Genomic DNA, 21,280 nt, shown 5'->3' on the forward strand with positions numbered 1-21,280 from the left:
AGATGATGCGATTGCGCGACGTGGATGTGGTCGTGTCCGAGTGCACGTGTGTGTAGATAGGAGCGAAGGGCGAGGGTGAGATCATGGCTCCATTATCGCGTGCGCTACCAGCCGGCCAAGTACCGAGGCTGCTGCGGCTCAGCTACCCCGGATGTTCGTCTCCACCTGCACTGACATGAGTGAACTCCTATTTGTTCCTTCTCGTTCTAAGCCAGTTTTAGAGAGATGGTTGCATCTCTTGTGGGATGTCATGTTCACTGATGCCGTTCAGAGTGTCTGGGGAGTATGGAAGGGGCGACGGCTGGTCTCAGGGACAAAAGTCGCCAATCATGTGACTCCGCGTGGGCAGAAAAACGCGTTACACGTCTCTCACCCCTTTCAAAATACACAGACGCCATTTCTTCGATCATCACAGAGCCCTATTTCGTTACGTCGGGTCCAGATCGGGGTCCTTCATCTGCTCGTCACTGCCTAATCTACGTTTGCGAACACTTGAGAAGATTTCTATCAGAGAGTAACATCAGTGCTTGAACCACATCGATCCTCCTACCCATCCCATACCCTCACACCATGGCGCTTCAACCCACAAACCCCATCCAAGCGCCTCGAGTCCCAATCCACGAAGAGTACATACCCCTCTTCGTATCCATCAACGACTTTGTCTACGACTACATGTCAAAATACGACAACTCCCACGACTATAAGCACATCCTGCGCGTCGTCTCAAACGCACACCGCATCCTCCAAGCCGAGCTCGCTCGCGACCCCTCCGTCAGCTACGACACCACAGCCCTCTTCCTCGCCGCCCTCCTACACGACGTAGGCGACCACAAATACATCAAACCGCGCCAATCAGCCGAGAGGCGCATCTCAGAGATCTTAATCAACCGTGGCTGCAGTTACGAGTTGGCTATCGTCGTAGACAATATCGTTAATCATGTATCCTATTCACACGAGATACGCGAGCCTGTTATTACTGCGGGTGTCTTAGCAGCGTATCCTGAACTGGCAATCGTACAGGATGCAGATCGTCTTGATGCTATCGGTGCTGTGGGTATAGGGCGTTGCTTTTCGTATGGGGCGGCTAAGATGCCAGGGGAGCCTATGGATAGGGCGATTGAGCATTTTGAGGAGAAGTTGTTCAAATTAGAGGGGATGATGAAGACGGAGACGGGGAAGCAGATGGCGAGGAAGAGGACTGCAGTGCTGAGGGAGTTTGCGAAACAGTGGGAAGAGGAAACGAAGTTGAGTTTTGAGGTTTTGTAAGGGGGAGTGGTGATGTGAATGAAGGATTGAGGATAATCAATGACGAGAGTCGGTTTTGCCCATGTCCTATGAAGAATAGAGTCTGTCTTTGACTCGTACTGGGGTCTCATATTGGTTCAGGTTGGTCATTGAGAAGGAATATGGTACACGGTAGGATTGCGATAGCTTTGATGTCGTTCTCAGGCACGCTTAGTGCGTCAAGAAGGTGCATCAGTAACGCAATATCCTTCAACCTACCGCGCTCGAACTTGACCGGTGTTCTCGCGATGACGTTCGGGTGAATACCTCGATGATCAGATATCTGGTAACACGGGTCAGTAATACCACACAATACATGGCAAAGGAATGAAATCACATTGGTAAGCCGTAGGACATTCGAGAAAAAGAAACCCACTAGAACGATGTTATGGGGTTGATGACAACGATGCAACGTAACCCCAACTTCAACACCTCGGTCGACTCATTCCAAGAAGGTCAGTCAAGACCTCGTCAACACCCACGGGTACCGCGGCCCTTGGCAGCACGGGTACGGAGCCGGCCGCCCTCGATCCTAACCTAAGATCAACAACGTTGTTCCCCAACCTGTTCAGCCCTGAGATCTCGGTTATCTGTAGCGCAGACGACAGCCGACGAAGCAAAAGTAAACATCGAACCAAAACCTCACTTTTGCGAGTCATGACATCACGCCGTTTAAAGGTGTGCTGCCCAGGTAGAATGGATAGCTATCGTAAACTCGGGGTATACTCCGACAGAGTTTCATGGTACATCTGCTTGACTCATTCTTTCCATGCAACATCTCTCGACCAGAGGGTACGGAAAAGACACGACTGGAACGGCCTGCTTCACCGATGAGCATGTGCGTGCGGGCCGAATAACGTAGCGTTCGCTCCATAAAAGTCCAAGCCACAAGTTGCATGCGGCGGAATGAGAAACTATACCGATTACTTAATTCGCTGTATCAGTTCGAGCCGTTTCCAACATAGAGACCACAAGGCACTGTCGACCTCATCTTCTGGAGTCATCATCGTCAAAAGTATCGTGAGATATGAAATCACAGCAGCGTAAACAACAATGACGGTGTTCAAACCCTCGCAGATCAGGGTCTGCGGGAGGAGTTCCCAGCCAATGGCGCGCACTCCCAGCTTACCAACCTCATCTGGAGCGCGTGCCTCTGTCTCCGACGATGGCCACTACGTGTCGCACGCTCCATCCGCCGTACGCTTGCTGACAACAACCAATTGAGCTGCGGACGACGCTCCGGTGCGACCCCATTTCCTCATCGGTAGCATGCAGCCCTCACCTTTCGAAGTACAGGTCCGACACACACTAGCATACGCTAAGGCATACCCCATCTGTTGTCTGCGTTGACGTCTGGATTACCCCAAGGAGGTGTTCCACCTTAAACCATCCGTGTAATGCGTACCGCGGCCGTAGCTTTTGGAGATTGGAGACTGCACGATACGAGACCAAGACTTATTGCGGTGGAGACAAATAAATCTGCTGTCTATGCATGGCAGATGCAGCCGCAGAAATCTCGATGCGGCTAACCGGAGTAAAGCCCTGCTTGCACAGCTGCAGGTGCACCGTTAGTAGGACGAATGTGGAACGACCATTGCATCTGCTACAGTACACCATCGAATCTCTTTCTAGTATATGTCTTGTTGACGAATGAGAAATACACACGGAGTTATCGTACCGTCGCCAATCACGACGTGGTACGTTTTTCCAAATAACGACATCATGCCATGCCGGTGCTGGACAGCCCCATGGCGGAAACGTGGGCATCTTGCGCGAACCGCAATACCAAGACGCGTATTAAACAAACACCAAGATGACGATACGTAACGGCAATTGCCGGGTTCGCATTCCAAACACGCGTATTGTGTAAAAGACTGCTGCGCAGAAGATGAAGTTCGGCGACGCACGCAATCCGCATCACTCTGGCTTCCGATTGGCGGGCAAACTTGCCGCGTTCCAATTACCATCGAGATCCCGGAGGCCTGGGTCTTTTTTGAGCAGCATCGATATTCGACAAATTCCATCCCTTAAAAGATGGGAAGGAGACCACGTTTCTGGGCCCCACCATGACCACCGTATTTATCATCAGTTTCTAGCCTTCGTTTTTACGACTTTTTGTTCTGTTTGAGCAACGTCCTGCTGCTGGCTTTTTCGTTTTCGATCGAGCGCTATGCGTCCACTCAGACCACTCCTCCCGTCTGCTGTTCGCCCGCGCAACGAACCTCTCCCGCCTTTACCTCGTGATCGCGTCGCATCCGCTTGCGACCAATGTCGCGCGAGGAAGATCAAATGTAACGGCGAGCGTCCTGTCTGTATCGAATGCGTCAAGCGGACGACATCCTGCCACTACGCTACCCGGTCGTCGGAAACCCAGGGCCAGGCCCTGAAACGGAAATACGATGCTTTGGAAGCCGAAAACGAAGCGTATGTCGAACTGTTCAAGTTGATCCGGACGAGCCCGGATAGCGAGTCGTATGAGCTGCTGAGGAGGGTTAGGAAGGGGCGTGATGTTGAGGATGTGTTGAGGGAGATTAAAGAGGCGGATTTACTCATTCAGCTTAATCCGAAGCCGGAGACGAGGGTTCAGATTACGTTGCCGAGCTTGGCGAGTATTATGCCGAAGCGCATGTCTATGCCGGATAATCCGTACTTTGCGCTGGCGGCGACAGGTCCGGCGTCGTCGAATGCCGGCCATAGGTCTTCGCCGGATAACCCGGCTGCTCAGTATCCAAGTCCGCCCGTGTAATCTTTTGTGTTTTCATCTGGATGGAGACTTACCGGATGTCATGAACAAGTGCTCAGCGGTGATTAGCGAGATAGCTATTATGCTGTCGTCGAGAGGACAATACTCGTTTCTGTCGTAGAGAAACATGGAGTTATCAGACTTGTAGGTCTTGTATATATCAATCTTTGGACTGACTAACATATTCAGCAAGTATCAAGCAAAACCCAAGTATACCTGACTATCATTGCTCGCGAGCTTAAGCTGTAAGCCGAACGCCAACCTGTGTGTTGATAATCACACCACGTCTCCAGCATTGGATCAAGATACATCCAGTCTGCCTTGTCGAAAACACCAACGACTCATTCCGGAGTCACAAGAACGGTGGAACGTCGGCGATTACGCTTCCAAGCTGCGACTACCTGGACCCTTGTGCTCATCATAGGAGTTACTCTGGGGGGCTGACCGGTCATCATTCCGGAGAGACGTGCGCATTATCGACAGTGTCCAAGTTGGGCGTGATGCAGCTGATGGAGAGCTGTTCCGGATGACTGCTGAAAATTTGCGCAGCGAAGTGGATGTGAGGAAGTCGCGGTACTGTGCCTCATCACGTCATGACGACGCGCTGGGCTTGGCGTCACGTGCACCGGCAAACGCTCCTGCCTTCACCTTTGGCGATGGGCAGTCTCGCTACACGGCGAATTCTGCGCTCTCTCACTCTTTGCGAGCTTTCTGTCTACACCATCGCTTCTCCAAGAGAGCGACCAAAACTACTCTCCAAGCAGACGCGCCTTCCGCTGACCTTCCAACGATGGCATAATCATCCGACTTTCTACCGATTACTATCGTCGACAAAATGATCAGCAACCGCCTTATAGTGCCATGGGCCGAGGTGGAAGAGCCCTACCACGAGCGATACATCCGCATCTCGGATACTTCCAAAGTATTCACCGAGTCCAAAGGAGCTACCAGGTCAAAATTAACTGCCAAATCCAGAAGAGCCACCAGAAGAGCTACCAAACTGTGCTGGCCCACCAAGGGTAGAAAATCGAAAAAGGCCAAGACTACGAGAAAGTCCAAACCATTTCCTTTCTCACGCCTACCAGCCGAGCTGCGCGCCAAGATATGGGCTATCGCCTTTCACGATCAGATATCCCCACCCCGTGAGAAGCTTAGCTATTGCTCCTTCCCTGAACGAAATTTCGTCATCATCCATCAGGACAATGGGACCATCTCGGTTCAAACACATCGTGGCTATCCTACACTCTTCTTCATCAACCGTGAAGCGCGATACGAAGCCGCCAAATTAGACGGAGGCGCGTGGTATTCTCTGGGTGTCGACGCTGCAGAAGTCTACGCGAACTTCAACAAGGAGGATGTTTACGTTTCTGACAGCTGCAAAGGCCAGATATCCTCTCTTCTGTTCCAGAAAGCGCGTTCCATAAGTCAAGAGAGGGCCCGACGTGTCAGACAGGGAGGATGGGCGGTCATGGAGCTTGACGAATTTTTCCTTCGCCATTCCGACATTAGAAGGAGACGGTGAGAAATAACTCGTTTTGAGTCGGCGCAGGTGATGGATATTCATGCATAAGGAGTGCAGGCGGGGGGAAAGTCCAAGGCGTTTCCAGCATATCAGCAGTTAATCTGCCCGCACGACACCTGAGCCAGCGATTTGGCTTAAAGGAATCCATGTACCTAGAAACATCACAACAATGTTGGCTCGGTCTCAGAGAAATGGAACCATTCCAGCCCATCTCTCCACTCCCCTCCCTCAATCCCCCCGCGCAACTCCCCAGCACAAGCTTTGAGAATATTCATACAATTCCCAAACTTGAACCCACACCGCTCAGCAGTATACCTCTGCCTGGTAGTCTTTTAGCGACACGCCTGCACACTATTGTGCAGCGCAACATTGTGATACCGCGTGTGGCAAAGGAACCAAAGAACGATTGCTAGAATGAAGCCAGAGATAATAACCACTCTTGCTTTCTTGGGGATGTCACTGTCGGAGATGAATGCGCTGATGAAGAGGTGTAGGACTAGGATGAGTGAAGAAGAGTAGGGGTAGGGGAATATGGTCGAGGTCAGGTGGGGAAGGAAGAATGGGTGGAGGGGGGGTGAAGGAGGCTGGGATGGAGGCATGAATGGAGAAGTCTTTATACGTGAAGAGCATACGAGTACTACACCGCGATCAATCTGATGAAATAATGGTTCGTTGCTACATGAGCTAACCTAACGCCCTTCATCCTTCAAACAAGCAGACATCCATCTAACCCCCCCATCCTCTCCCATTTCCTTCTCAACCAACAGCCCATCTACCGCGCCTTGCTACATCAAACCCTACTCCGCTTGCGATGTCTTCTTAGACTTCTTAGACTCATGTTTAGGCGCATCTACCGCCCTTCCGTCCCATGTTAGAACTTGTAGTCTCAAGTTCCCGTTCGCCTGTGAGTCATACCAAGCTGCTAGCTCTTGTACTTTGCTTAGAGGCCTACGATCTTTCAAGTCGTTCTTGGTGGGTGAGACTTTTGTGTCGGCGGCATCAGCTGTACCATCAGAGTGGTCAGATGGGGCTGTTACTGGTGATGATGGTTCTTCGTGAGTATTATCGGTATCATCGGTGTCATCGGAGTGGGCTGATGCGGCTGTTACTGATGACGATGAACATCGATGAGTATTTTCAGTGTCATCAGAGTGGTCGGATGGGGCTGTCGCTGCTGAATCTGGGTTTTCGTGAATAACTTCGGGGTCTTTGGGTGTTAGACTGGGGGATGATACTGATTGAGACATATCGTGAGTTGCTAGGATATCAAGATGCGGAGATGGATATGTGAACTAGGAAGCAGGGGATGTGGGCGTGAGATTTCTAGAAGAAGGTGGAGGTTTTGCTGGTAAGGTCAATTATGAGAAGAGACAAAAAGTAGAGAGAGAGGTAGTGGCTGTCTAACAATGGTTTCAGTACCATTGTAGGGTGTCAAAGGCTTGGGACAAAGAAAGTTGAAGAAGAAGAAACACGATGCAGAAGACAGCTCTAGGGTTAAGACAATGTGTCTCATTAACAATAACATTCGCATTAACAGTAGCAGTAACAACAGCGGCTTTGTATATTGCTGCGCCGGGGTATAAATGAGGTAAAGGAAAACGTGAACTTTTGATGCTAATGGCATCGTAAAAATACATAGCATACAGAGTTTGGTGCTCAAGCACCCTTCTCGTTCTTCTTGAACAAGTAGCGTAAAGCTTTGACGCGTTCCTTGATGGTCTTCGACTGCGTAACTTCGTAGAGGGGCTTGTGCTCCTCGAAGATGTCGTGCTCGCTTTCGTAGTCGACGTGCACGTAGGCTCGCTCAACGTCGGCAAGACCTGTCGCGTGTTAGTGTCGTGTATTGGAAACTAATGGCTGAGTGAGACATACCTTCGAGCTTCCTCTGGAGGGTCTGCGAGACGTCGTGAGTGACCTTCAGCGGCAGACCCTCATCCATGACAATATCTACCTCCACGTAGTAGTTCTGCCCAGCATGGTACGCGCGGCAAGTATCGACTCTCTGAATCCTGTCGTCGTGTGTAACAACCATGTAGATCAACTTGCTGATGTAGTCCTTGGGTGCGGACTTGCCGACCAACAGCCAGACGTGATCGAAAGCATTGGCAGCCCAAGAAACCAAGATCAAGAGACCGATGAGAATAGCACCGATAGGGTCAACATACCAGACGACGCGGCTACCGACGATCGACATGGCAAGACCAAAGGCATTGACGACAATGTCATTGCGATGGTCGATGAAGAAGACGTGGACAGCGGGGTAACGCCGATAGATGAAGCAGTAGACGCACAGGGAGCCTTTGCAGAAGATGGCTGTCGCAACGAAGGCGATGGGGATGATGTGGAGCTCCTCCGATTCCGTGGCACCGCCAGCCAAGGAACGCCCAGATTCGATCTTGTTACATGTCAATAGCTGAGCCGGCCACACGGGAAGGAGTACTTACGATGAGCTGGATGGCTACTGTGGTCATCAAACAGCAGAACATGATGATGCCGATCGTCTCGATACGCGTCCGCCCCACGGGGTACTTGTAAACGCTTGGCCGTGCTGCCATGCGCGATGTGATGAGCATCACCACCGACGAGACCAAGTCCATGAAGGCATCCGCAGCTGTCGCGAACAGCGACAATGAACCCGTGGAGATGGCCGCGTACATCTGGATGATGAACAAGCAGAAGTTGACGATGAACGAAGCGTTCACGGCGAAGCGGACCTTGGGTCCGTTCTCGACCATGTCAAGAGCAGCCAAGCGCTCTTCATCTCCGCTCTGAAGGAACTGATCGATCAAGGCATTCTGTCTTGTGTAGAACTTCTTCATATGCCTGGGCTTGGCGAGTGGATAGTCACTCTTCATCTGTTTCTGGGTCACATCGTCGCGCATGTGTTTGCGGAGATCGAGTGGATCGTTGTGGACGGTGATGGTGACATCGTCCTTGGCTCCCCGCGACGATGCATTGTCTACAGATGACAGCCGCTCAATGGCATCTGTCCTATGCTCGGCGCCGACATTGGCCTGGTTTGACGAAGGCGTAGTGCCAGAGCCTACTGGAGCGCTTGTTTGCCCAGCAGCTTGGTCGTGTGATGGGCCATTAGGTGAAGCTAGACGGACGGTCAGACAAGAGAACCACGGTCTTGGGTTGCCTGAGACATACTTTGAAGATCGGAAGTCATGGTGTCCGGGCAATGGGCTGAGGGACGCGTATGTGTGTGTGTGGGCGATCTCTAGGATCTGCTACGGTGTGCGAGTTACGAAGTGGGTGATATATGCCTCAGCTCAGGGCATGCAATGTAATAAAGCACCGCTGCGAACGCCACCGCGGCGTATTTCCCGCCCTCCTCCGCAGGAGTTTCTTTCTCTGAACCCTGAAGTCATAGTGGAATGGCCAGATCGTTTACTCGGTGCCACATTGTGTGAATACTGCGCGTCGGTGCAGGTGTAGGAATGCTGGGCACGGAGCATGAAACTCGCTAAGCATTTCCAACGGCTCGCTAGTACATGGTGGGTTAGCCGTGATACCTGTTATGGTATGACTTGATGAGCTTGGCCTTGTCTTGATACCTCATAAGGCTTGGCTGTCTGCATGCGCGGAGGCGTGGTGAAAATGCCCGCGCACGCGTGTACAACGTGGAGATGTTAGCGGCGATCTAAACTGACCGGAACTTTTACGATGCTAAGACGCGTTGAAAAGCTTGTCATCTGTGGACGAACGCGTCCCCACCCACCCATCTCCATTCTCGAGGTGGGCTTGATGGAATTGTTGTTGGTGCGGTGGTTTGATGACTCGGAAGACGCGTCGCAAGTTCTCCAGGGTTGGCTATTCTTTCCCTCCGGCTAAAATCGTCACACGCCTGACAGATAGCGCAGCCTTGGAACGCAGTGATCGCCGCGGCAGGATTGCATCGGCTGCAGCGTGGGGCCATAGTGGACGCCATCTATATCCCCACGACGACTTTCTTTTACATCTCCAGGTTTCAAAACTCACCGAGTCGGCCCATGCCAAGCTTATCACTACGGCACGAAACTAAGCCGAGCTTGGCCCACACACGTCAACGCAATCGCGAAACGGCCCATTGGCCAACGACATCGGCATGCTGAGCCACTTCGAACTCCTGCTGCACCAGATGGCAGCAGTCAAGCCTCACCCCTAATGCTTCGCACCTCCACACTTCGTCAGCTGTCCCACTCGCTTGGCCCACTCGCCGGAAACGAGACTTGAGCCGCATCACATCCCCACCCCTTCGCAGATCGAGCGTGCCTGCCAAGCATCTACGCGCATGACAGCCGTCTCCAATGAGCTTCGAAGGCTGGGCGCAGGCAATTCCAGTTCCTGCCTGGAAACCTCGTGGCAATGCTTCTTTCGTCTTCGGCGCAAGGCTGGCTGGTCCTGACACCGTCTGGACCTCCGCGTTTGCTGCTTGGAGCACCTATCACTGCAGGCGATAGCTGAGGCACAGGCCACTGTATCGAGGTCCCACTATCGTCTTCAGGTGTTCTGGAGACGTGCAGATCTGCATGATGCGGTTAGTGTCTCTTATCCTACTGGCCCTTAAAGCAATACATAGTCTGGAGTGCCGAGCCTGCTGCCCATATTCACAACATCACTTCTGTGCGTTTTCAGTTCTTGTTACTCTTTGAGAGAGTGTGTTGACTTCCTTTCTTTCTTCGTCTCTTTCTTCTTGTTCATCGTCGCCGGCGACGGGACTGCTGGCAAGTCTGGGATTATTCCACACATTCCTTGAACTAAACATACATTCTTTGTAATCTTCGCAATGGCCGACACGGAGAAGCCTCAGTGCGGCAGCGAGGCGGATGCTGCCGTCTATGACTTTCCTCTGCACGTTGCTGCAGTTTGTAAGTACATCCAAGCCGATCACAGTACACCACTAACGTCGCCTTAGTCATTGTGTTCTTCGCTTCCATCTTTGGTGCTGGATTTCCAGTAGTGGCAAAGAAGGTCAAGTGGATGAAGATCCCACCGAAGGTCTTCTTCTTCTGCAAGCACTTTGGTACTGGTGTACTAATCGCTACTGCCTTCGTCCATCTACTGCCGACCGCCTTTGCGTCGCTCAACGACCCATGCCTACCGGATCTATTCACCGACGATTACCCTGCTCTACCAGGTGTGATCATGATGGGTTCGCTCTTCATCCTCTTCACGATTGAGATGTGGCTTCACGCGAAGACTGGCGGTCACAGCCACGGTGGCGCGACAGGAGAGGCATTCAACGGCGCACAACACGCCCACCCCTCCACCACTGGCATCCAGGCAGCCTTCAACAACCCCATCCGACGAGTTGAGAGCTACGATTCGCAGAAGACAATGCTTGCTCAGCGCGACGAGAAGCGAGGATGGGTCGAGGAGTCAACTTACCCCGTGGACAACTTCCCATTCCCCAAGAGCGGCAGCGACGAGCTCGAAGCCAAGTCCGAGATGCCACCATGGTTCATCGTCTTCTACGAGCAATACGTGCGCCAGCGCGACGAGATGCTTGCCACGATCAACCGCGCCATGCCTCCTATGCCATCCTACCAGCAGCAACAGGCTCCTCATCAACCGGAGGCCAACTCGTACTTTGACGACGACGTCGAGGCAGCTGTCGACCCTCTTGTCCTCAAGAAGCAGTCCATGCAGATCACGCTCATCGAGGGTGGTATCCTGTTCCACTCCGTCTTCGTCGGCATGACCATTTCCATCACAGCCGAGGGTTTCATCATCCTTCTCATCGCTATTGTCTTCCATCAGATGTTCGAGGGTCTCGGTCTCGGCACACGTATCGCGGATGTTCCTTACCCCAAGAACAGCTGGAAGCCCTGGGCTCTCGTTGTTGCTTTCGGTACCACCGCGCCCATTGGCCAGGCTATCGGACTCATTACTCGTGGATCTTACGACCCTAACTCGGCATTCGGTCTGATCATCGTCGGAGTATTCAACGCCATCTCGTCCGGTCTTCTAATCTACGCTGCGCTCGTCGATCTGTTGGCCGAGGACTTCCTCTCCGAAGAGGCTCAGCACACAATGACTGGCAGCACCAAGACATATGCATTCATCTACGTCCTTATGGGCGCAGCTGGTATGTCTATTGTCGGAGCTTTCGCCTAAGCGCGCTCGTCATGGGCTACTCTCTTGGAGTGCCCATTGACCTTCAGCGTCGCCAAGCTCTTCTGCACTACGCGCGACGCTTTTCCTTCATGTCTAGACAAGATCTGCTACAACAGCCTGGCAGAACGATCAACTGTACGAGTATGGGAACAACACTAGGCGTCATAACGTATATGACGGCACATGTTAAACTGAAACAAGAATTACTTAAATGGGGCAGCCATTCATTCTTTACCTGGTCATCTCTTCTTTTTAGTGCATAATGTCATGTTCACCCGTTGCCTATCATCCTCATGTCTCAAATTTCACTGTTATCTTTGTCGGTAGATCCCGATGTGTTGCTAGACTATAGATATCACGAATTCATGACTCTGATATAGAGCTAAGCTAGAGATCTTGCGTGTATGCGATCTATGGTGATCAGGTTCGCGCTAAAACCTCAAGGGTGACTTTCATGTGAAGTACGCCCAACAAATCGCCTGGCATCCTCCCGCCGACTTCGCTGACTCCGCCGAAGATTTGGAACCAGGGACAAAGGGCGCGACGACTGCTATGCGCATTTGCTCGCGACGAGCCGAATCAGCAGAGGTCCGCCTCTGGCGAAGGAAAGAGTGTCGAAGCAGAGGTTCCTTTCGAAAGCCAAGAATCCGGCAGAGCTTCGCCGTCAGCTTCAGAAAGCAGAAGTCGGCGCTACTCTCATTGTGCCCTACAACAGTGCGATGACCTATCGCTTTATACGCAATCTCCACGGATTCCACAGCCTCAGCATACTAATCATGCAGGCAGAAAACGCACTTGCCGAAGCAGCGATGAACCATCCGCGACCGGAATCCGCAAAGACCGAAGGCATGTTTGTCACGGGATTTGCAATGGCGTTGTTGGCGGTTTGCTCGCCCTGTAATGCGGGTGTGGCTTGGCTGGGTCAAGACGTCGCGGCAAGGTGTGAGCTGCACTGGGCAAGCGCGCTTTCGGCTGGATTTTCGACGGCGGATATGCTTGGCTGGTGTGTGATATGGGAGGATGTGCGTTTCGATGCGTGGTGGTGGTGACGAGGATGGGGGGCAGGCCCTGGCAGGGGGTGAAACGCGTCTCGAGACGTTGGGGCGCGTGGCGTTGCAGGGTGAGACGGGAGGGCCAAATGAGTCGGCGGAGTTAGTAACCTTGGAAGGAACACGGGACTTTGCGATGTGAATTATTGTATGTATTGATTTGGATATGTTGAAAGCCCGAAGAACGGCCAGCGACCGAGTCGCTAGGAATGAGATGAACGCCAGGAAATGCTACGACACCCACCAGGGACACGACGCGCCGCTCAAACCAAGTTACCCCGAGCGTCCTGCTCCCGCTCAATCGCTTCGAACAAACTCTTGAAGTTACCCGCGCCAAACCCATCAAAGTTGTTCCTTTGGATAATCTCAATGAAAACCGTCGGCCGATCCATCAGATGCTTTGTGAACAGCTGCAACAGGTAACCACCCTCATCAAAGTCAATCAGGATATCCAAGCTCTTCAACACCTCAAAATCCTCGTTAAGCTTGAGTCCCGACTTCTTGAGCCGCATCTTCATAGAGTCATAGTACGTCTCCGGCACCTTGATGAACTCCACGCCCCTCGCTTTCAGGTTCGTAATATCGCGAACGATATTATCAGTCCGAAGCGCGATATGTTGAACACCAGGACCACCGTAAAAGTCAACGTACTCCTCAATCTGGCTCTGCTTCTTGCCCTTCGCAGGCTCATTGATAGGCATCTTGACCACATCATTCGGCGAGCTCATAACAATACTCTTGAGCGCCGAGTACTCAGTGCAAATATCCTTGTCGTCGACGCTCCAGAAGCGATGGAAACCAAGCACCTTCTCGTAGTACTCGCATGCGCTTTCCATCTCGTCCCAGTCTTGGTTGCCGACGCAGTGGTCGATGGCTTCGAGCTTGACTTGGGGAAGGTACTTTTGGAGGGGGTCGGCGGAGGTGGATTCGGGTCGGTAGCCGGGGAGGAAGATGCCGGCGTAGTTGTTCTTTTGGATGAGCGTGTGCGTTGTGTCGCCGTATGTGCGGATGGTGGCGAGGCGGACGGTGCCGTGGCTGTCGGAGATGTCGTGCGGGGCTGAGATGGTGGCGGCGCCTGATGAGACGGCCGCGGAGTATATGGCATCTACGTTGTCGACTTCGAAAGCGACATCTGAGTTGATAAGTCAGTAAGGATGCTGAACGACGATAGGGGATAATATCCTACCTTTGACGGCATCACCATGGCGCTCTTGGTGCTCATGAATCTCTCGTAGAAGCTGCTCATCCTCTTTGCTGAACCTTGAGCCCTGCTCTAGGCATCTCAAGGGCGATGTGAGGATGAAGGTCACCTTGCCGTTCCGGATGACATGGGATGCGGTCGTTCTTGATCCAGTCTCCAGTCCGCGGTATGCGACACGCTCAAAGCCCATACGCGATACATAGAACGAAGCTGCTTGTTTGGCATTACCGACATACCAGTGCACATGGTGGTAGCCTTGGTATGAAGAGACGTCTGAAGGGGTGGCAGCAGATTGTCGTGGCGATGCCGGTGGGGAGATAGCAGCGGGCGCCATTGTGAAAGTGATTTGAGAACAGCAATGAACAGTTGAGTAGATCAAGTATAGTTGAAAGTACTCAGACGTTTGGCTAGCAAGTAACGGAGCAGTGCTGCGAAGTGTAGTGAACTGCCCACTAGGCACCGATGCGCAGCCATTCTTTATCTTCTACCGTTCTGCATCCACTTCCCTTCTCGAACCGATATCCGATCACTCTTGCTAGCAATTACCATATTCAATCCAGGTAGCGTCATTTACTTGGTTATGCCGAGCTCACGTGCACTGGCCGTCAGAAGAAAGCAAGTGTTGTCCGCCGCTTTCCGCCAATGAATGATCCGCCTGCATCCGCCGTGAGAACGACGCGTCGCAGTCGTGTGGTTTTAGCAGGCTCTCGACGAGCGATTTGTGTCAGATCGCGATCATTATATTTGCGATTAGTTGCGCATACACTGGAAATAAGGCTGTGTCGTTGTGTGATGTACGCTGTTGCGTGTAGGAAGAGTGTTGGTCGCCACGTTGCGGCTTTGCGGGCCAGCCGGCAATTCCCTGGCGAGGCTGCCCTCACTGAATGCACAACCATGCGACTTCACCACCACCAAGGACACTATGATCATTTTTCATCTGACTTGATGCGCTTTAACAGCTCTGACTTGAACTCTTTCTATCGCTAAAAAAGTTAACATAGACATGGAGAATCATGAGATGATGTTCACGGCCACGACGCGCATAGGCCGAGCCAGACAGCCTTGCGCGAGCCGCCTTCCGCAGCCTACCTGAACTTTGCCGTGGAATTCCGCAGCTTAAGCCGAGTGAAAGAACGTGACATGCAACATCGCGATCATCAAAATGACTTTCACGTGAAAGAACTTACATGTTCTCTCGCTGAGTCCACATGCCAACCTTCTTCAACGATCTTCAAAAAGATTCCAGTTCCGACGTAGCCAAACCACTGCTTCAAGAAAGCCATCTATCCCACGACCGAACCCAACACAACCATGGCAGTCACCCTCCCCAACACGTCCCTATCCGCAAACGACGCACGCATCCTCAACGCACTTTTCGACCCAGAAACCCTTCCTTCCTCCGTCGGCCAACAAAAAGACATATCCTCATCAATCGACCCATCACTACCTGCCCACCCCAACATTCCAAACACGCAGCTCACCGCACTCGAGCGCCGACAAAGCGAAATCATAGGCCGCATCTCCAGCACATCAAGCGTCAGCGATATAGACTCTGCGATCGAACAATTAAATGCGGTGTTAGAGCAGTGGCCGGCGTATGCGGGTGCGTGGGTGAACCGTGCCATGGTACGGCGGATGAAGCTTGAAGCTACTCTGGAAGAAGGGAAGACCATTTTCGGAACTGCGAATGAGACATCGGAGTCAGATACTGAGGCTGTGTTCTCTGATCTTGCGCAGGCGATTAAACTCTCCTCCACAGCTTCGACATCAACACCAGCCGTGTCGCCGCATGCCGCTAAGATCCTACGAACGGCATATTCGCACCGGGCGTATCTTTATCTCAAAGTTGTGGAATCAGAAGTACGGTTATATGGTATGGCGAAGTCGGAGTTGGAGGAGCAAGCGAGTAAAGATTTTGCGGCTGCGGCAAGATATGGAGATGAAGTGGCGAGGGAGATGAGTGTGAGGACGAATCCGTATAAGAAGATGTGTGGTGTTATTGTGAGGGATGCGCTGAGAGAGGAGATGGGCATGAATGCGTCAGGTTGATAGAAATTACTACAACAAACCACTGCGCGCCGCACTCGCTACGCCACATGTTATCGCGTGCCGTTAGAGACATAATCCACATACCTATTCTATTCGCTCTTCGACAGAAACTAGCCTTTTCCAAGCGGAGGCGCTTGGCTATCGGCAAGCGCCCGCAACATGTTTCTGGCAGCAAACATCGATCTTATCTTTGTATGTGATGCGGCACGGTTTCGCGAATCTAAAGCGGCACAACAAAGCCCACCGATAAGGCTCTACCTGCATACACAATCCATCAACATCCTCTGTTACTATCGTCAAACACACTTACTATCTTCGTATGTTTATCATGTCTCTCCAAACTATCATAGCCATGTTGGTTACTTGCATGGCACCGCTCTTCCTCGTCTACTTCGTCGTAAATGCAATCTCCATGCTTCAGCTCGACAAGACTACCTGCGTCAGCGAAAACTCAGAATCCGATGTACCGGCGCAGTCCAAAAGCTTTATCGTACTATGCGTTGCATGCTTGGTAGCTTGCGCAGTGCTATCGATATATATCGCATTGATTGGCGGAAGGAAAAGAGCTGAGGAGGAACACGCGCGCCGAAGGACCGTGTTCGGGGATGTGAGACAACGCGACGAAGGAAGAATGGAATGGTTCGATCTCAATCTACTGAAGGACGATGTGGATGTGGATGATGAGGAGGCGAAGCGATCTCACTTCTTCGACGTTGACAACGGAATTGGCGATATCAGTCTTAAGAGCGGAAGTAGCGAGGACAACATTGAAAAGGAGTCTTTGGGAAGCGCAAGTGGTCCGGGATGGTGCGTGTCGACGTGAAGTCAGTACGAGATGGGCTCGACAAGGTGACAACAAGACCGAGAGCAAGCAATGGACAACTCAGGCAAAAATCGTATATCGAGGTCACGAACACTCGCTCCCGCAATCCGCCACATAACCTTCTTCATCAACCGGCCCATCCCATCCGTGAAACTCCTCGCACGTTTCCATTTTCGCAGCACACTGGGGAACGATGTAATTGCAGGCTTGGAGCGCGTTGCTCACGCAGCTATCGTGATTGTCGACGCGCATGTGGTAGATAGACATGAAGGCAAGAAGCCCTATGACTTTGAAGGGCTTACGGATGCGCAGGAGGATGAGACTAGAACAAGACAGCGCGAGGAGAGCGAAATCGGGGGATGGGTATGAGAACATGTAGGGCTGGAGGTTGGGGCGGTTGGGTGGTGGGTTTTGAGGGTATGAGAATGGTATGGTATATCTGCGGGCGTGATGTCAAGTTTGCTACTCTACTTCAAAGTTTGATAGCTGCTAGAACAGAATCCACGGGAAAGTACTATTGCAGGTGGTGTGTTTCTTGTTCTACTTTCCGTATCTTGACTAATCAATCTCTTCGGGAAAGAGCGAGAAGAATCTAAACAAAGAGTCGGCTGATGGATAGTCCTCCACGTCATATCCACATGTACCTCGTTCAACTTTAATTCGATTACTGTTCTTGCAACATGTTCCCACTTATTAACACTGCAAGACCAAACGGTGTACATACATCGCATGTCCAGCCCCCCTAACCCACGAACCCCCTTTCTTCCTCCCTTATACAACACCTAGCTCACCACAGCCTTCAATACACCCCTCTCCCCACATCACCACTCCTTCCTCCAGCGAGCCTACCGATGACGTGCGCATTCCAACCTAGCCACCCTCCCGCAGGACTCCCGAGACGAGATAGCAGACCATGAGGAGGACGGCAAAGTTCGGTAGGAGGATAACAAGGGCATTCTTGGCTTTCTGCATGATAATCGCGTTCGAGTGGCCGTCGACGTGCGCTTGGACAGCGATAGTAGCGAGGATTGTCGTCATGATTAAGGCAAATGCACACAGCAGGTCGGTGAATGTTGCTGGCATGTTGGGCAGAGTTTCTTGTGAAGATGGATACGCTTGGCTTGGATGTGCGATAGATGAATGACTTCGTGATGATGATGGTTGAGAACAAAATGAGCGACACGGGCGCACACTCTTATGTGTGCGTTCTGAGCGTAGGGTTTGCTTCAACATACTTTTCTTTATGACGAGGTTACCTAAAACTTGGGTTGGAACGTTCCATTATTACCCGTCTCTTTGAGGAGCAAACCCCAATACGCCAGGAGCGTGTAGCCGCTGGACTTGTACAGTTTCCCACCTCATATCCACATGTATCCTATCCGTCCCCTCACATAGGCAAATTCCAAATAAAATCCAACGTCCCATCATCGAACCCCTGAAACCCCCCCTGCAACCCGCCATCCAACCCAAACGGCGCCATCGCAGGATCAAAAGGCAGCGCCAACCAATCATCATCAGGCATGTCAGGCATAAGCCCCGTTACATTCTCCGCGAGGCTCGACAAACTAGACTGGCCCGCGTTGTGGTTGTTCAAGAACGCCATGCCTTCTGTTGCGGAGGCGGAGGCGGCGTGTGAAGTATTATGGGACGTATTATGGGGGGTGGAAGTGGCGCGCGAGGGCAGCCGGGGTGGGCGGGATGACACGACGAAGGATTCGCGGAGGCGGGCGACGTGCAGGTCGAGGAGGGTGGCGTAGCGGGATGCGAGGTGCATGTCGTCGAGGGTACCTGAGATGTTGTGTTAGTTAATGCAAAGCGAGATGTGCGTTGTTGGAAAGGGTAGACTTACTAGCCCTCAGAGCCCTAATCGCCGCATCCAGGATATCCAAACAGCTCTGCAACTTCGCATTCCTACTCCCCAAGCTCAACCCCTTGATCAAGTATATCGAGCTCGTCGTTATCCGCAAGAAGATTCTGACAGGCGAGTACCGCAGCGCCCCTGTTTCAGACAGCTGGCAGACCTTTTGCAGAATCTGACAGCTTCCATCGACGACTTCTTGGATGAAGTCGTAGTCTCGGGGCTCAAGGTTGAACGGAAGATTATCTTCCTGCGGCACATCCGGATCGGTTTCAGCGAGTGTACGCTCGACAACGGCTTGCATGCCGAGAGAGTTGGTGTAGATGCGGACGTATTGGTATTCTATGTGGAGCATGTCGTGAAGACCGACTTTGAGTTTGCAAGGATCGAGATACTTCTTCCGCCATGATACGAGCAGTGGCTGGAAGTGCTCGAGCAGCCCGATGTAGCGACCGGTGCGTAGTAAGCTTCGTGTCGTGGCTGTGTTCGGGTAGATGGTGTCTGAGATTGAGCGCGCGAGCTTGGTGAGTTCGACCCATGCGCTCATGAAGGACTGCCATTGCTCGACCGCACCAGTCGCAGAGTCAACTGGAATCTTCTCCATCAGAGCATGATTAAGACTCTGCGGGATCATCGATGTGCAACCGAGCCTCCATGAAAGCTGCTCGAGCAGAACATATAGTAGCTTCCGAGCTCTGATCCTTCGTAAGATGAGGTACTCAGTAGTGAACTTTGGGTAAGAGACTTGGTCCTTGTCGATCCTAGCGTTGTCTTCGAAGAGACCCAGCTCTTGTGCTAGTGACAGCGCGCACCCCATCAGCATCCATGACATACGGTCAGAACGCTTTGCGGGCTCAATGACATCCTCAAGCCATCGGTTGGATGTTACATCTCCTTCCAACAGCTTCGCGCCTTCTTCTGTGGTGTTGTTCGCTCCGATCATGAGCTCGCAGTCCCAGCCATCAGCAGCAGTGGGGAAATGCAGCGCGCGAGGATGCCATTCGGATAGCAAGAGAAGAGCCTCTATAGATCCGATGGTCCGGCTCTGCGCTTTGGATGGCTTAACCTGTCCGAGCATGATCTTCATGATGAAGCGCTGGCACTGCTCCCAAAGCCGATCATGCACAAAGTAACCTCTGGACGCGCCGCCTACACCAGGAAGAATGTTGTACCTAGAAGAGATCATAAGTATGGTAGTGCACAAGAATGGATCCAGCGCGATCAGCGTGTAGTGATTCTCATGATGGGAATAAAACTCTCCCAGTATCGGCGATAACGGCGAGCAGTTCTTGAAGAACAAATCAACGTAGGTGACCGCCTCATGTGCGGAGAACCAGCCCATCTGCACGAAGCGACACGACGTCCATGTCTTCAATGTCTCCGGTGACGGCGTTGACATCTGCACCGGCTGCGCTCTGAACGTGTGAAACGGCGACGACGGAACACCCTCATAGCCCGATGGCCCCGACCTAGGAGTCTCATATGCTTGCGACCCCGACTGTTCCTGGCTATCGATAGCATCGCGATGATGCGCAGCTTCGAAAAGCAAATTCAACGCATCGCTCCCACTCGACACCACGGTCCGCATCACCGAATGCGCAAGATCCGGCTGGCTCGACGAGATCCTCCTCAGATGTCCATGAGGCGACTGAAACTCAGTGCGATTGGTACCATTGACATGCGGACTAGTCCCCGGCGTGAAACCATGCGTCGATATGGACGACCTATGAGCTGGCGAGGGCTGCACGTTTGGCGCAGGATTGGACTGAGGGCGATCATGAACAGGCTCATCGTCTTCCTCGCCCTCGCGCGCCGCTTCCCCCGGTTTACGTCTCTTAACCCAGCTTCTCTCGGAGCGAAACACACACTCGCGCATCTCCCGCTTGCATCGCTGACATGGTGGCTTTAGTTCACCTCCATCTGGCCCGGTTCCCAAGATGCACTTAGCCTTGCGTTGCCGGCAGTTGATGCAAGCCTTGTATGCGCGCTTGAAGTCCTCGGGGTGGGTCCGCTTTTTGCTTGCAGACGCCGAATTGGCATCTTGTTGGCCTGTGCCAGTAGCGGAGTCGTCCATGGTAATGGGATAAAAGTTATAGATGATAGGGTGATACAACGGATGGCGCAGGAATTGGTGGTGGGCGGAAGCCCGGGTATGACTGGGTTTTGCGCCTCGGGTATCGGCGGTCTGGTGGCGGGCTTATTCTGCAGCCGCCTGCGCCCTACGAGGTAAGAATGACGGACATTATCTGCGACGCAGCTTCCATGATGTGTTGAGAAGCCTCGTTCTGTCTTGGTATTTGCGCACGATAGGAAGTTGTTTGTATTGAAGACCACAGTCGCTGCTGCATTGCGATGGCACTCGTGTAGTGACCGGCTATTGGTGGGGATCTGAGCAAGCATCGGGAAGGTGCAAGCATGCATTCGGTAATCACGATCGATTGTAAATCATCTACCATGAGGTGCTATCGGGAGCTTACTTACTAGGCTGTACCCGTCACGCCGCTCGTCTGCGCCAAAGCAAGTCCTAGTCGATTCTCAGTATCCTCATCTCGTTATTAGCCACAACTCGTCCGATCGCTCAATCTCAGAGGTCTTGATCCGCGCGAGAATGATTCTATATCAGGGGTGCAGTATTGCTACACCTAGAGA

At 52.3% G+C, this 21,280-nt stretch overlaps 7 protein-coding genes across 7 annotated transcripts; 3 read left to right on the plus strand and 4 right to left on the minus strand.

Moving 5' to 3' along the window:
- Window positions 1-570: 570 nt before the first annotated feature.
- Window positions 571-1,266, plus strand: J4E88_009514 (uncharacterized protein; the record flags this gene model as incomplete). The annotated part of the gene is made up of 1 exon (XM_049403113.1): window positions 571-1,266. One exon carries the CDS (start codon window positions 571-573, stop codon window positions 1,264-1,266), a length of 696 nt encoding a protein of 231 aa, XP_049251241.1.
- A 2,601-nt stretch (window positions 1,267-3,867) lies between these two features.
- J4E88_009515 (uncharacterized protein) lies at window positions 3,868-4,210 on the minus strand (the record flags this gene model as incomplete). Its single annotated transcript, XM_049403114.1, has 3 exons — window positions 3,868-4,001; window positions 4,063-4,177; window positions 4,205-4,210. 3 exons carry the CDS (start codon window positions 4,208-4,210, stop codon window positions 3,868-3,870), a joined length of 255 nt encoding a protein of 84 aa, XP_049251242.1.
- A 2,995-nt stretch (window positions 4,211-7,205) lies between these two features.
- J4E88_009516 (uncharacterized protein) lies at window positions 7,206-8,721 on the minus strand (the record flags this gene model as incomplete). Its single annotated transcript, XM_049403115.1, has 4 exons — window positions 7,206-7,369; window positions 7,422-7,944; window positions 7,994-8,649; window positions 8,703-8,721. 4 exons carry the CDS (start codon window positions 8,719-8,721, stop codon window positions 7,206-7,208), a joined length of 1,362 nt encoding a protein of 453 aa, XP_049251243.1.
- A 1,599-nt stretch (window positions 8,722-10,320) lies between these two features.
- On the plus strand, window positions 10,321-11,651 carry J4E88_009517 (uncharacterized protein; the record flags this gene model as incomplete). Its single annotated transcript, XM_049403116.1, has 2 exons — window positions 10,321-10,402; window positions 10,450-11,651. 2 exons carry the CDS (start codon window positions 10,321-10,323, stop codon window positions 11,649-11,651), a joined length of 1,284 nt encoding a protein of 427 aa, XP_049251244.1.
- Window positions 11,652-12,963: 1,312 nt separating this feature from the next.
- On the minus strand, window positions 12,964-14,235 carry J4E88_009518 (uncharacterized protein; the record flags this gene model as incomplete). Its single annotated transcript, XM_049403117.1, has 2 exons — window positions 12,964-13,832; window positions 13,887-14,235. The coding sequence occupies 2 exons, from the start codon at window positions 14,233-14,235 to the stop codon at window positions 12,964-12,966; spliced, it is 1,218 nt and encodes a 405-aa protein (XP_049251245.1).
- Window positions 14,236-15,212: 977 nt separating this feature from the next.
- On the plus strand, window positions 15,213-15,950 carry J4E88_009519 (uncharacterized protein; the record flags this gene model as incomplete). The annotated part of the gene is made up of 1 exon (XM_049403118.1): window positions 15,213-15,950. One exon carries the CDS (start codon window positions 15,213-15,215, stop codon window positions 15,948-15,950), a length of 738 nt encoding a protein of 245 aa, XP_049251246.1.
- A 2,628-nt stretch (window positions 15,951-18,578) lies between these two features.
- On the minus strand, window positions 18,579-19,998 carry J4E88_009520 (uncharacterized protein; the record flags this gene model as incomplete). The annotated part of the gene is given in 2 exon segments (XM_049403119.1): window positions 18,579-19,973; window positions 19,993-19,998. The coding sequence occupies 2 exon segments, from the start codon at window positions 19,996-19,998 to the stop codon at window positions 18,579-18,581; spliced, it is 1,401 nt and encodes a 466-aa protein (XP_049251247.1).
- Window positions 19,999-21,280: the final 1,282 nt, after the last annotated feature.

The sequence above is a fragment of the Alternaria novae-zelandiae genome (assembly GCF_023758075.1).
Source record: "Alternaria novae-zelandiae strain BMP 2774 chromosome Unknown scaffold_24, whole genome shotgun sequence".
Classification (NCBI taxonomy): domain Eukaryota; kingdom Fungi; phylum Ascomycota; class Dothideomycetes; order Pleosporales; family Pleosporaceae; genus Alternaria; species Alternaria novae-zelandiae.